Here is a 13,776-nt window from a genome sequence, read left to right on the forward strand (position 1 = left end):
TTGAATTTTAAAATTTTTATATTACCCCAAAAAAAAAAAAAAAAGAAAAAAAAAAGTATAATTATGAAGATTTGTCTGTCTGTACTTTGATACTGGGCATGCCAACCCATTGACAATGAGATATTTGTCTATTTGGTATTTTATTTTCAAAAATAAATTAAAATAAAAACATTAATATTTACTTTAAGAATAATCTGATCAGAGCCAACAGTTTTTTCTTGTAAATTGGCTGGAGATAGATGGTATTGTATGAGTAGTTTTTTGAATTGAGGAAACTGTGGGTAGCTAAAATAAAATAAATAATAATTAAAAAATATAATAATAATTGAGGAAACTGTAAAATGAAAATTTTCAAACTATATAAGCCGTTGAGGATAAAAACATAATAATCTAAACCAACTATCTCAATTATTAATTTAATCTGAATTTATGTGAGATAAAAAAAAATATATTATTTTGTTTGCAATAAATAAATATTTATATATTATTGAAAAGAAAACAAAAAATCTGACCGTTGACAGCGCTAATCAAGCTGCATGATCAAGATGGTGGGTCCATGAGACAAAGAAAATTACATAAGGAAAATAAAATGATAAAGAAACGGTTGTTTTTAAAGAGAAAAATAAAAACCTTTAATTAACATTAAATTTATTTATTTTGAAAAAAATATTTAATCTCTTGTTCGATACTAATACTAGATAATACTTTTGTCACAAATATAAATGGTAAAACTCTTAAATGTCAACAAAATCGAAAAAATCTCATCTTGTACAAGTTCTTTTTTCGAATTGAAACAAACCCGTATAATATGAATCATTTGAGACAGTCGTCGTTATGAGGGGGAATCGAGGCATAGCGATTGTGTTGATTAAATTCGATATTTAATTACTTTATTACTTAAAAGATAGATGAACTATTCTCCACAATAATGTACACTAGACCTCTATGATATTGTTTATAGGGTAACTAAAAAATGATGGAGCCAATTGGACCTTATTTTCTAATGCAAGATCAAACCAGGATTAAGATCTATTTCATGTTAACCCACATTCCAAATCTAATCCAAGCCGACTCACTTTGTGCCTATATAATTCCACACTATACCCCAATATATTGCAGAAAAATGAGTAATGAATCAAACCGATTAGCGAATAAATTGAATAAAACTAATCCATAACCACCAATATAATCATTGTATTAAGGCCATGTGATTCTGACAGCTATAGAGTATAGAGACAGATAACCCATAGCAAAAAAGCTTCCATTTGTATTAATCAATTGTATGGTTGATTTGTGTCACAAACTAACTTACCTACCACACCACACATGGGAGGGGATTCTTTGACCACTTTAATCAGATATCAATATGAATTAATAATAATAATAATAGGTAACTAATCAATCATTGATAGTAAAGCAATGTCAAAACCTCAATTTTAAGCTGTCATGACCAGTTCGGTACACCTCAACAAACAATGTGACTAGATATTGTACAAGAAACACGAAGATGACTAACCCAAATGAAGATGGTCCTTCTCGTCGATTTTTACATCATAACCTACATATCATTGGGTTTTGGTTGGGGTGGTGAGGTGGCTTGATTTAAGAACCCCATCATCCTAATCAAACAAAATTGCACCTCAGGCTATCAAAAACAAGTTCTTGATATTGAGGAGGTTGAATGGATAATGATAAATATGATTGTTTTTCTTGGCGGTGGTGTTCTCGAGTTCTATGCCAGATCCATGAACTCACCCGTTACCCTGTTGAAATGCATAGAATGAGAGAAATCATAATGCAGACAACAATCAACAACATACTCGTTCCCTTTTAAAGTGCAAATTACATTTACTCATCTTAGCAACTCAACCATCTCATGTATGTATATAAAACACATTATTTAGAAAACAGCCAACCATATGTTACTTTTAAGGCCTCGTTTGATCTAGGGTTATTTGAATAACCAAATTGTTTAATATAGGTTATTGAAGACTGGGTTAATTGGGTAAAAATATAATTTTGTTTTAGACTGGGTTTTTTCAATTTATTTCCTTCTACAGTTATAGGAAAATTGAGCATCAGCAACGGTGGTGTACCTGTTATAGGATAATAGAGCATCGCCAACTGTACCTGCGACTTTATTACGCACCTTTCTTACACAAACCTATCAACAGTCATTGTGATTTGAAAACAGTTTATAAGAAAGTGTGGTGCTTTAATTTAAGAAAATTTGATGGGCAAAGAAAACACACTTGAACTCGATCAATTGGACCGGTCTCCGGGTTCCTATTTCGATGAATAACAATTCCGTTATCACATTTGTTAATGAAATGTGCACTTCCACTTATATCATATAGATTTGGCGGATCCCCAGTCCAGTTATGCAGCTATAGACAAAATTTGTGAGTGAAAGAGACAATTAGACAATAAACGAGAGCGTTATATTTTACTAGAATGAGGATATAATGGTTTTTACTTGTCTTGGATGAGCAACCAACCAAACATGGCAAGAATGATGCTGTGCGAATCTCTTCACCTTAGTTAGCATCTGACTTACATATTCTGTTTCAGTTCTGTTACATGTTTTTACATAAACATCAAGCTTTTAAACATTTTCCCCTAAAAATATAGAAATTCTAGAACATAGGTCAAATTTTAGAATATAACGAGAAGACACTCACTGGCTACCAAGACGTTGATGGTCAAGTTCATTATATGGATCAATTACAAGTCCATTAACACCGTGTCTTAGTACTGCTGCTTTTGCAAGTTTAAGAATCCAATCAATATTAGGAAGACTTTCGTTTTCACACCTAATACATAAACAATAAGGTTAACATGTGAGATTATGGTTTGAACATAACAGGTAATCCAGACTTCTCTTGGATTAACTCATCGCAATTCTTGTTGTGACTTATACTAAATTAGTCTCTTGGTTTTTCCATGATATATGTAACATTTAAGTTTAATGTGGTATAATGAAAATATTTGGTTTAAAAATAATAATTAAAAATTCACCATTTCATTTAGAACAAGTGACCATGAGTTGGGAAAAACCTTTGGACATAATGAATATATAAAAACATGAGATCAATTATCAAACTCACCTTATCAAATAAAATGTATTGCTCAACCATTTTTTTCCTTCCTCTAAATCATCAGCAGTCATTCTCTCAACAGATTCACAATACCTTTTGATATAACAAAAATCAATACAGAGTTAGGAGACCTATGGAAGTATTGGCGTGATAGAACAAAACATTAATTGCAGTTTATTTAATATTTTGTATCTTATTGTGGATTAATTAGAGGAGATGGAATAATAATATGCATCCCCTTATCTCTATACTGGAAACACTGAAATTTGTACAAAGAATTTATATCAGTCTCATTCTTAAGTACATAAAAGTCTATGAGAAAATTTTATTATTTAAAAAAAAGTATATTGATACAGACATGCATAAAAAATTACTAATAGTATGACAATAAGGAAGAAGTTGCAGAAGCGAAGGCTGGTGATGTTTGAATAATGCATCTGAAGTAGGTTAATAATTTATATTGATCATAAAAAAGAGTACAAATTGATCTACAAGTAGTGGAGAGTATCAGAAAAGCTCCTAGATAAATCAATACCAAAACAATCATACTTATCAAGTTATTTAACTATCCACCAAATGGAAAGACCAAAAGTAAAGGGCAAAGGGAAGAATACTGATGCTCTCTTGTATAGCATACCAGCACTATTCATATAGCTCTCTTAAACCTAACTATAGATATACCTTGCCTGAAAGAAGGGCTTTCTTGCGTGCTTCTCCAAAAGCTTCCTTGCATGCTCTGAAACCTGATATGAATGGAATTAAAATCAACTAAGTCAAATTACAACGAAAAGAGCCTTCGCAGATAACCTGGAATAGAATGAAGCATGAGACGAATTTTGATTCATGGTTGGTATATATTATGTTACAATAACCTTGTATTTGTTATTTAGAGTTATTTCCCAAATTCTATATACACATCCCTAAAGGTCCGTTACTATATGCAAAAAATAGCCAAAGGAAAAAACGTAAATATTATATGAGAGAAGGGCCATGAATATAATTATAAGAAGAAGTAGCACGAATCAACTGGATAATTTGTTGCAATAACTGCACAATAATGAAATAGCCTTTTTAAATGTTCCAATGATAAAAGGGCTTTTATTATAAATGTTTCAGTTATAATATAAGTATATTCTTGGAGGTCAGGGAAAAGAAACCTTATTTTCCATTGAACACAACACGAATTTCCATCCAGCTGAATGATTGAGGTTGCACAAAAGAGCATCAATCCATTCACTCTTGCCAGAATTAGGAACTCCTGATACTATTGTCAACTCTCCAGGAACAACCTACCAAGAAAGAAAATTAGACAATTAGAAAACACGGAACCTACTCGCACCATCTACTGACACCATATCCTGCCTTTTCAAACTAAAGATAAATAGAACATCCACAGAACATTCTGAGGTTATTTTTATATTATGGGTTATGTTATGATTAAGTTAATTTGGAATTTGTTTCAAAACTATTGAGAGGTTCTTTTGGGTTTGGAATTTGGATTATATAATGATGAGATTATAATTTGGTGTTTGGGATGATTTGGAGAATCCCAAATAAACTTTCCCAACAATCCCTTGAACATCTTAATTCTTGAGAACCTACAAAATTGCATAAACGCGTATCCCAAACAAAATCTCCCAATAAATAAAAGGGGTAAAAAACAAATGTGTGCCATTATTATATTAAATAAAAACAATGCATTCTTAACACAGTGCAAAATTCAATATCAAGCAGTGACCTCACAATCCTGAGAAAAAGGAAAAAGTCACTCGTAGGAAAATGTAAATTTTGACCTTTTAACTTCATCACAAGATTTTTGGTCTGCAAGCTTGAAAATGGTGCTTAAATTTAACGAGGGAACTGAAACTGCAATGATAAAATATCTAGAGAAAGATATAGAAAACATACGTTATACAATGGATTCAAAGACCTCCAGCCAGTGGACATTCCAAACTCATGGCCAAGAGTTCGATTATAGTATGCATCAATCTCAGTGAAGTAATCCCTAAAATCAAACAATCCTTTGATAGGATATAATTCAGCTTTTTCAATGACTTCCTTCAGAACATCTGGTCCCATATGCATAAGCACCTATAGGTACAAGTTAGAAATAATAATAAGGTATTTATCACATTATATTTCAATAAATAATCAACAGGAGACAGAGAGACAACTTGATGTTGCAGCTATTCAAGAAGAAATACATGAAGATGTAAACAGTAAGCTAGAATTGCAGCTAACTATCAGTGCCAAACAGCTAGAAAGAATCTATTGGTCTAGTTTTGTTTTGTTTTTGTTAAGAATGTACGGGTCTTTTTTTTTCTAAGAATCTATTGGTCTAGTTAATGAGCACTTTCAGTTTCAATATATGGGGAACATTACAAGGGTGACATTTTACATTTATCTTAAATTGTTGCATGACAAATAATCAAACAAGACAGGATAAAGGGATGATTATGCCTTTTGTTTCTTTACATAAAAAAAGAAGGGATGATTATGCAGCTTGAAGTAGGTTAATCAGATAACTCAAGGAAGTAAGCATACTAAATATAACAATCAAAACTGAAATTTCAGATGCAAGGAGTAATTACTAATTATGCTATAGATAAAACTTGTGTAAGTCATTTTCTCAAAAGATAAGAAATTTGAACATGTGAAGCTCTTGGTTTTCGAACCTCATTTGCGTCTTTGAAATGACCACCATCATTCTTTTCTGGCCAATTAACTCTCCAACATCTGGTAAGACAGCAATTAGGAATGCAATGAGTTTTGTTGCTTATACACATGCACAACATCAAGTCAAAATAACTTGACAAGAACCTTTCTCTTCCAAGACGGCGTGCAAGCTCTTCTGCTAGGGCCTGACCAGGTGGATCACCGTCAGTGGCAAGTATGATACGAACTGCCTGAAAACAGCAAAAAGAGTTAGATTCCTTCATGATGAGAAGCTTATTAAATAAACGTCTTCTAACCCACTTCAACCAACCTTTTCCAGGTACTCCTTACAGTTCCATAGATACTGATACTTTACGTCCTAGCTTTACAGAACAGCCAATAAAAGCACTAATCACATGTTAACATTTGAAGATGGTATCTTGGTAAGAAATAAAAATTTCATAAGTCCAACATTAAGTAACAGCTTTCCTCAAATGTACAATTAAGCAAAAAAAAAAAGACAATAGGACTATGGGAAAACGAGGTTCAAGAAGACCCAGTCGTATTGATCGTTGTCAAAATGCAAGAGATCTATATGGCCATAATGTAATTAAACATTTTAGTACCTCTGTCAGGCTGGGTGAATGATTTTTTAGTCTTCTATGCCAATAGAAATATAGCAAGAAAAGGAAATTATAGCTTCATTTCCTGCCTAGGAACAACTCAAAAGTTACACTAATAGAATCCATCTACTCGACAAATTGTCCTATTAAACTACAAATATAATCAAGTATTCAATAGCTTAAAGACTAAAAATATTCAAATTAAGTAAAGAGAAAGACCAAATCATTGTGTCTTGATGGTTGAGTTGTTCAATGAAGATGTCACGTATTCAAGACTTTGAATAAACATTTTTTGTATTATTTTAGAAGCCATATTCGCGACAACTCTATTAATATAATCTTTAACATCTAAAAAAAAAATATATATATATATATAATGAGTCTTTTAGAGAATAACAACACTCCCATCTTTAACTACACACCAACCAGTGCAAGAGGTCAGGAACATTTTGTAGCAATAATTTCTACTTAACATGAACCAGAATCTCACCCTTATAGACTAGTGCCCTTAAGCTCAGCATAGTTTCTCAAAATTATAGGTTCTTCAATCTCAATTATGTAATTTATATTCATCTAAACAACGCATAAAATCCTTTAAATCAACACTAGATTAATATATGAATGGTTCTGAACTTGAATGGATAAGCAGCACCTCTTGTTCAGAAGGCAACGTTTTATTGGAAACTTTTGGAGGTGCACCATCAGGAACACTAACACAATTCCTAAATCCAGCTTCTTCCATAGCAAGTTTGTCAATCTCACCCTCAACCTGGCATACAAAATTAATATAAAGACCAATTGCATGATTTCCAAATGCCAGCCCTTGATGGCAAGCAGCAATATAATTTCAATAAACAGTCACTTGTAAACCTTACAATGATTATGTCATTGACGTCCTTTATATCATCAAGTCCGTAAAGTACCTTCTCCGTATCTGCTTCCTGAAACCAAGACACACAAAATAATCAAAACCAAATAACCACAGGAAAGCATCAGATCAAGATTTTGAAAATATGATGCCTTTACTAGTTACTGGTTCAGGTATCATAATTACACGGATTTGAAATATTGAGATCAATATCAAGAATGAAAGAAAAATTGCAAGAATTTGCTTGTCAAAGGCCTGGTCCATTTCCAGTGCCTATTATTGCTTATGGAAGGGAATTGATCTCAAATATAGGTCCTGTTTTTCCATTTAATGTTATTATCTTTCAACTAGATACTATATAACAAATTCGATTCACTAAGAAACATTCAACATCTCCTTGGTATCTTCAAACATAAATAAATCGTTCAATATAACACCCATTTAGAAAGAAAAAAAGTAAAATAGTAAAATCATCATGTAAAGAAGCAATAAGCATAAAAGTCACCTGCCAAAATTTCTTGTTACTAGTACGGTATTTGCAGCTTACAAGCTTTCCATTTCTACGGAAAGGAAAAGCAATAGCAATCTGCAAAATGGCTATCAGGAAAAGTTACTAAAGAGTATTAGTCAGAAAACATTTATGCAAGACAAAGGGCCTGCTTCTGGATCAATCTCAGCAGCTAAGTCGAAACTAGTACATGAGAATGTGATCTGTATAAATAGAAAAAAATATGAATCTGCCCATCTACAGGAGTCTTCTTACTCCAGTTCAATTTTTCTTAACTCCAAAAAGGAATAATGATGATATCAGATACTAACCTCATCGTAAGTTTTTTTCTGCATAACAGTATTTCTCTCCAGTGTCTCCCTTGATATCATTCGCTCCGCAAAGTACGCAAGAAGCTGAATATTATAGAAAAAATACATATAATATTGATCATTAACTCTGCACAAATGCAGATTGAGCAAAGAAAGTAACTTCAGAAGAAGAAGTATCGTGGGAGCTATAAGATTTGATTATCTCATCCAAAATATAAAAACCACATCCTTTTTAACACTAGGAAAAATCTTACTTCATTGCAAAGCGGTTGCAACTGCAAGCTTTCCTCTGATATTACTCTCGGTCCCTTAACTGAAGTGGTTGCCTTCAAATTTGTGCGGGGGATTAACTTCCCATCAGCGAAGGCCTACACCATTACAATATAATAAATACCAAGGCTCAAATTGTTGAATCCTTTGATTGAGTAAGGACTTGGCAGTCCTAACTGATATAAATCCTAAAGTGATTGACCATAAATTACCTGTGTACTACCATGCCATCCACATTTTCCCCGAAAACAGGTCCAAGAAGCGGTATTACTACACCAACAGTCCAGAATTTACATGGCAACAAAACCATTAGGTAAAAATGAGGGAAATGAGAAAGGAATGGATTCTTACCCATCCGGAGAAAAGAACAGAGATAAGGTCTGCTCTCGTGAATCTCCCCCCTTGCACTGAAGTAAAGAGATAAATAAATATAGAGAAACAACTTCCAAACCCTAGTGAGTTCTCAGACAATTGAGATTTTGTCAAAACCCTTTACTCTTCCTAGTGTAATATTACTCCTAATAAAAAAAATTGATGCTAGAAGCAAAACCCAAGTTATTAAGTGATGGTGATATATACCGAAGGACAAAGCAAGTGATTGTACTGTCCCGGGACGGAAGCACGAAACTCAATCCCAATCTCCTGCAGTTTCCGCCGCAGAATCGTCATATTAGATTCCAATCTACGTGGGTCTGGATTCTCCACGGTGACTGTAGAAAGAAACGAATACCCTCAACAACTGTGCTTAAAAGTATGTAAAAATAGAGGCTTTGAGTAAATAGAGAGCATACCTGGTCTGGGTATTCTTGCAGCTGAAGTATATGAAGAACGAAGAGTTCCAATAGAGAAAAGACGAGTTCGAGGTTTAGAGTTGGAAGGGAATGGATGAATTAGAAGGGTGGCACTGTGGAATAGGTTGTTAGAGGAAGAGATGATTCTTGGTTGTGAGATGAAAGAGACTGGTCTGGTGCTCATTGGAAATCTGAAAGCAGCGAGCTCACGAATTGGAGTGAAACGAGGGATAAGCATGTCGGATGGAGACTGCAACTTTCAAACTGTTTGGGTTCTTCGATTAAGCAGCTTCCATGAAGAAGAACCCTTTAAACAATTCTTGTGGTGGCGTCCGAATGTTCAGTCAATTTGTCTCCCGCGCTTAAACCCTTAAACAATTCTTTAAGAAGAACAAAAGGAAGGAGATAAAGGTTCTTCCTTTTTTCTTTTCTTTTTGTCAAGACACTCTTAAGGTTGTGTTTGGTTTAATTTAACTTAATTTATTTTATCAAATTGTTAGGTTTGGGTTATTTGAGTTAAACTCTAATAACTAATCATCAAAATACCCGTTTTTGTAAAGAAATATGTTCTTAGTATATATTTATATTTCAATTATCCAAATATCTTTTCTTTTCTTTTTATAAAAAAAGTTAAACTAATTTCAATCAACCATATTTTTGTGATAGAAAAAAATGGTCAAAATCCATAAAAATATATGTACATAAATTCGTTCAAGTTATGACTTTGTTTGTTATAAATTATCTAAAATAATAAGCTCAATGTTCAACAGAATAAATAAATAAAGTCACGTCTAATTGAGATCAAATCGCGCTTTGAGAATTCGGGAGCTAGCTTCTTTTCGAGTATTGTTATCATCACTAAAATGTTTGTAAACCTATATTTCTGTGTACATTTTCTTAGTTAACTTGTACAATGGTTTCGTTTGACTTTCAACTTTGCACATGGCATTTGATGCAGCGAATTTAATGAAAAGCCAATGAAAAAGATAACATACCTGTAAGATATATCTTAATCGAAGTCTCCAGTTCGAAATGAAATATCTCATTTAAGTAGAGGAGTAAACGGGAAGACAACTTTCTTCTTTTTCACTTTTTATATTTTAGGAACGAATCTGGAAAGACTGTCTAAGTTCGAATCATTCTTTACAACTCAAGAACATGAAGTGCTATAAGGCGAAAGAGTGACTATGCCAAAAAGGGAAGGGAAGCAAGGGTACCTATTAACGAAGAACTGGTAACTAATGGCTTGTCTTTGTTAGGAGGTGTATCCGCACATTCAGCGTGTATCAATTACTTGAGTGAAAATAACTAAAACACAAATAAAATAAAAATGACGATATCATTTAAAAAAATAACAAACCACATAAAGATACAAACACATGAATAACAAATAATTCAAAAGTAGTTTTGGTAGAGTTCGAATTCACAAATCATTGTAGTTTTGGTAGAGTTCAATTTCCTTTAAAGATCAAACAATTGAAACATAGAACTTCATCCAAATTGGAAGCCAACAACTCCAAAACTAACTGTATGCATTAAGGTTGTATTATTAACTATCAGCACAGCTCTATTAATAACTATTCCTAAATAAAATCTCTATTAATACAACGTTTTTTTCAGTATACAACTTAATAAGTAGAGTAACATAATTTCTTCATGGTTCAACTCTACATATATTCTGTACAATGATTACACAAAAACAGTAAAACAAAATACAAAATACTTATTTTTTTTGGCATAATGTCGCGACAAGGAAAACGATCTAATGCTACACGGGGTGACTGAAATTATGCACCCGATATGGCTCTGCTTTATCAACTATGTCTCTTAATGCACTTGGTCCCATACACTTGAGAACCTGCAACCATAACCACAACACACTCCGAGATCAAATCAAGATCCAAATATGAAACTGAACGCGGATAATTAAGTAGTGAATAATGTTAAAAGTTCCATGAACATATATAAAATAAGAAATCTTGACCTCATTTGCATCGTTAAAACAATTGATGTTGTCTTTCTTCGGCCATCTTACTCGCCAGCATCTGTTTATTTATCAATAAATTACTTAGAAACATCCCTTTTAGGGGAAAGAACAAAATAAGAAATACTATGGTTTGGAGGGCAACCATATGACTATATGTGGCCCGAAATTATTATTAGCAATAATAGTAGTATTTTTGGAACCCTAGTCTCCCTTTCGTATTCGAACCATTTAGGCCTCGTTTGATGAAGCACTTATCTCATTAACAATCAAATTACTCAAATACCCTACATCAACTTGTATAATCCACATTTTCATCAAACATTATTTTTTTCAAATAACCCTACATCAAACAAGCTGACCTTTCTCGTCCAAGACGACGGGCAAGCTCTTCAGCTAATACATGGCCGGGTGAATCCCCATCAGTTGCCAGGATGATCCTAGATGCCTAAAAAGGATTATAATCAGCAAGATTATCTCAAAAATCCCAGATAACAGTATTTGAAGAGACGTGAAACTAACTAACCTTGTTCAAATACTCTTGGCAGTTCCAAACATACTTAAATCCTGAATCCTGAATATTATCAAAAACAGTTATTCTCTTATGTTTAATCATTAAACCCAGTAAATAAGGAATATGTTTATTTTTTTGGATTTCAACCTTTTCCGGAGATGGTAGTTCTTCAGCAGATAATTTCTGTTGAGCACCATCAGGAACACTAATGCAATTGAGGAACCCGGCTTCTTCCATTGACAGCTTATCTATTTCACCTTCAACCTACCATAAACAAAACAAAACAAACATGAACATTTGAAAGCTTATTTGTTTTTGTTTTCATTGACCTTCAAAGATCTAAGAATACTCACAATGATAATATCATCAGCATCTACTATGTCATCAATTCCATAGAATATTTTCTCAACACACTTCTGAAGATCGATCATTTGCCATTTCAACCAATTGCAACACTTTCATAAACACGAATCGATACTAACCATAATAATATATATATATATACCTGCCAAAATCTTTTTTCGAGGTTTCTATATTTGCAGCTGACTATGCTTCCATTTCTTTTGTAAGTAAAAGCCATCACATTCTGAGAGAATTCATGAAAATTAGTTCATGTTAACTGCCAAATAGGAATCACATAGAAATACAAAGAAAGTAAAATATGTGACATTGTCATCACCCGATTGCCTGATAACTGCATAACATCGTTCCTCACAAGAACATCCTTTGAGATCATTCTCTCAGCAAAGTAAGCAATCAGCTGAACAAGAAAACATTTATCTAACTTAAAATAACAAATAAAAGGTTTGTTCTAACTATTGCCTGTCCATTAAACATGACAAATTGAGATACATTTGTTCTTAAAGGTATTAATCCAAGGCCATCTGCAGTCAATTGATCATTATTAAGTCTAGCCGGAGAATCGACTCTGCTTAAAACATGAACTCCATTACCAGCATCTGCAGATTCCTGCAACCGAAATAAGAATTAAGGCCAAATTTCAGAAAAAAAAAACAAATCATCTTAACCATCAGCAGTACCTGCCCTGACCATCCACATTCATCACGGAAACAACTCCAAGTTGCAAATTTCCTAAACCAACAACAAATGGTTTGGTTTGGTTTTGGTTTAACAGACAATCAACAGAAAACAAAAGGGGAAATTAATATGTTTTGTACCCATTGTTGGAGATATCAAATGACAGAGTCCTGTCAACTGATCTTCCTCCATGGCACTGTAATTTGGAAACACATGGTTACAAATTCTTGGTACAAAACAAACAGATACACAAGTTAACTTAAAAGGTATCACCTTTGGACAAAATAAGTGTCCAGGTATAGAAGAATCATAGTTTATCCCTAATAAATCAATTTTTTGCTTCAAAGCCTTAAATATAGTCTGCTTTCTCGATTGCTCTTCATTATCATGCAAATAAACTGCACGGGAGCAAACCCAATGAAGAAAAGACGAAACAATGTGGAATTAAGAGAGATAGATGGATGAAATAATACCTGGGGAGTATGAATAACAGCGAAGACTGTAATCATGGTGCGAAAACGGACGATTATAGAAGATGGGTTTGATATAAGAAGTGAATGGCAAGAGAGGAAGAGGGTTAAGCAGATGATTCAATTGTGAAGAGGTAATAATACGAATTGGACCAAACAAACTGTCACAAAGAGGCATCTTTTCCTTTACCCTTTCTTCCTCAATGTGATATGGTAAGCTTTAACTGGATGATTTTAGCTTCGAATTCAAAGGTACAGGTTCATCAATGGCAAAATGAAACGCTCGTTTGAAGGCTTTGTTCTTCTACACCACTTTCATGTAGCAATCTCCTCCAACATTCAATCAGGTTAAGCCATGTCACTTTATCAAATTTTAGATATTCATTAATTTACTATTTAATGTTTATTTAATAAGTAATTTTATAATTTAATTTTGTTTTTTTTATTCCTGAACTAATTTATGATATTTGTAAAAAAAATATTCAACATTTTCAATAATTTCTAAATATTACACCATTTTTTTAAATGTTTAAACCGTATTAAACAGTTTTAACATGTATATCTTAGAAATAAAATACTCAATTTTAAATACAAATACTTATAAATGAGTAGAGATTGCACACAATGTTATGTTATTATAAAAAAT

At 32.9% G+C, this 13,776-nt stretch overlaps 2 protein-coding genes across 7 annotated transcripts; both read right to left on the reverse strand.

Moving 5' to 3' along the window:
- Nucleotides 1-1,375: 1,375 nt before the first annotated feature.
- LOC124911547 (twinkle homolog protein, chloroplastic/mitochondrial) lies at nt 1,376-9,511 on the reverse strand. Its single transcript, XM_047452050.1, has 21 exons — nt 9,125-9,511; nt 8,913-9,043; nt 8,685-8,740; nt 8,546-8,603; nt 8,318-8,431; nt 8,064-8,147; nt 7,750-7,830; nt 7,252-7,317; nt 7,029-7,145; nt 6,085-6,132; nt 5,919-6,004; nt 5,774-5,834; nt 5,007-5,189; nt 4,256-4,387; nt 3,780-3,841; nt 3,108-3,191; nt 2,682-2,813; nt 2,477-2,573; nt 2,253-2,387; nt 2,097-2,164; nt 1,376-1,763 (listed from the first exon to the last, which is right to left on the reverse strand). The coding sequence occupies exons 1-21, from the start codon at nt 9,360-9,362 to the stop codon at nt 1,733-1,735; spliced, it is 2,064 nt and encodes a 687-aa protein (XP_047308006.1). The 5' UTR covers nt 9,363-9,511; the 3' UTR covers nt 1,376-1,732.
- A 1,247-nt stretch (nt 9,512-10,758) lies between these two features.
- LOC124911659 (primase homolog protein) lies at nt 10,759-13,383 on the reverse strand. Of its 6 annotated transcripts, none has more exons than XM_047452164.1 (13): nt 13,134-13,382; nt 12,934-13,058; nt 12,801-12,856; nt 12,663-12,714; nt 12,475-12,591; nt 12,302-12,382; nt 12,128-12,208; nt 11,976-12,035; nt 11,770-11,886; nt 11,635-11,682; nt 11,471-11,556; nt 11,109-11,169; nt 10,759-10,982 (listed from the first exon to the last, which is right to left on the reverse strand). In XM_047452164.1, the coding sequence occupies exons 1-13, from the start codon at nt 13,306-13,308 to the stop codon at nt 10,893-10,895; spliced, it is 1,149 nt and encodes a 382-aa protein (XP_047308120.1). In that variant the 5' UTR covers nt 13,309-13,382; the 3' UTR covers nt 10,759-10,892. The 6 variants fall into 6 exon arrangements, with proteins under 6 accessions (XP_047308120.1, XP_047308119.1, XP_047308123.1 ...); XM_047452163.1 differs by having other exon boundaries at nt 11,976-12,038; nt 13,134-13,380; XM_047452167.1 differs by having other exon boundaries at nt 11,976-12,038; nt 12,576-12,591; nt 13,134-13,274.
- Nucleotides 13,384-13,776: the final 393 nt, after the last annotated feature.

This window comes from Impatiens glandulifera, chromosome 8 (assembly GCF_907164915.1).
Source record: "Impatiens glandulifera chromosome 8, dImpGla2.1, whole genome shotgun sequence".
NCBI lineage: Eukaryota > Viridiplantae > Streptophyta > Magnoliopsida > Ericales > Balsaminaceae > Impatiens > Impatiens glandulifera.

What these genes read in the sequence shown, in the direction of transcription:
- LOC124911547 (XM_047452050.1), bottom strand. Translation starts at nt 9,362, where the DNA reads ATGCTTATCCCTCGTTTCACTCCAATTCGTGAGCTCGCTGCTTTCAGA. An exon ending in TGCAACCGCTTTGCAATGAA is followed by an intron (nt 8,148 to 8,317) that starts GTAAGATTTTTC and finishes TATAATATTCAG; the next exon opens with CTTCTTGCGTACTTTGCGGA. An exon ending in GTCCAATTGATCGAGTTCAA is followed by an intron (nt 2,165 to 2,252) that starts GTGTGTTTTCTT and finishes GACTGTTGATAG; the next exon opens with GTTTGTGTAAGAAAGGTGCG.
- LOC124911659 (XM_047452163.1), bottom strand. Translation starts at nt 13,308, where the DNA reads ATGCCTCTTTGTGACAGTTTGTTTGGTCCAATTCGTATTATTACCTCT. An exon ending in TTTGATATCTCCAACAATGG is followed by an intron (nt 12,715 to 12,800) that starts GTACAAAACATA and finishes TTGTTGGTTTAG; the next exon opens with GAAATTTGCAACTTGGAGTT. An exon ending in ATGCTGATGATATTATCATT is followed by an intron (nt 11,887 to 11,975) that starts GTGAGTATTCTT and finishes TGTTTATGGTAG; the next exon opens with GTTGAAGGTGAAATAGATAA.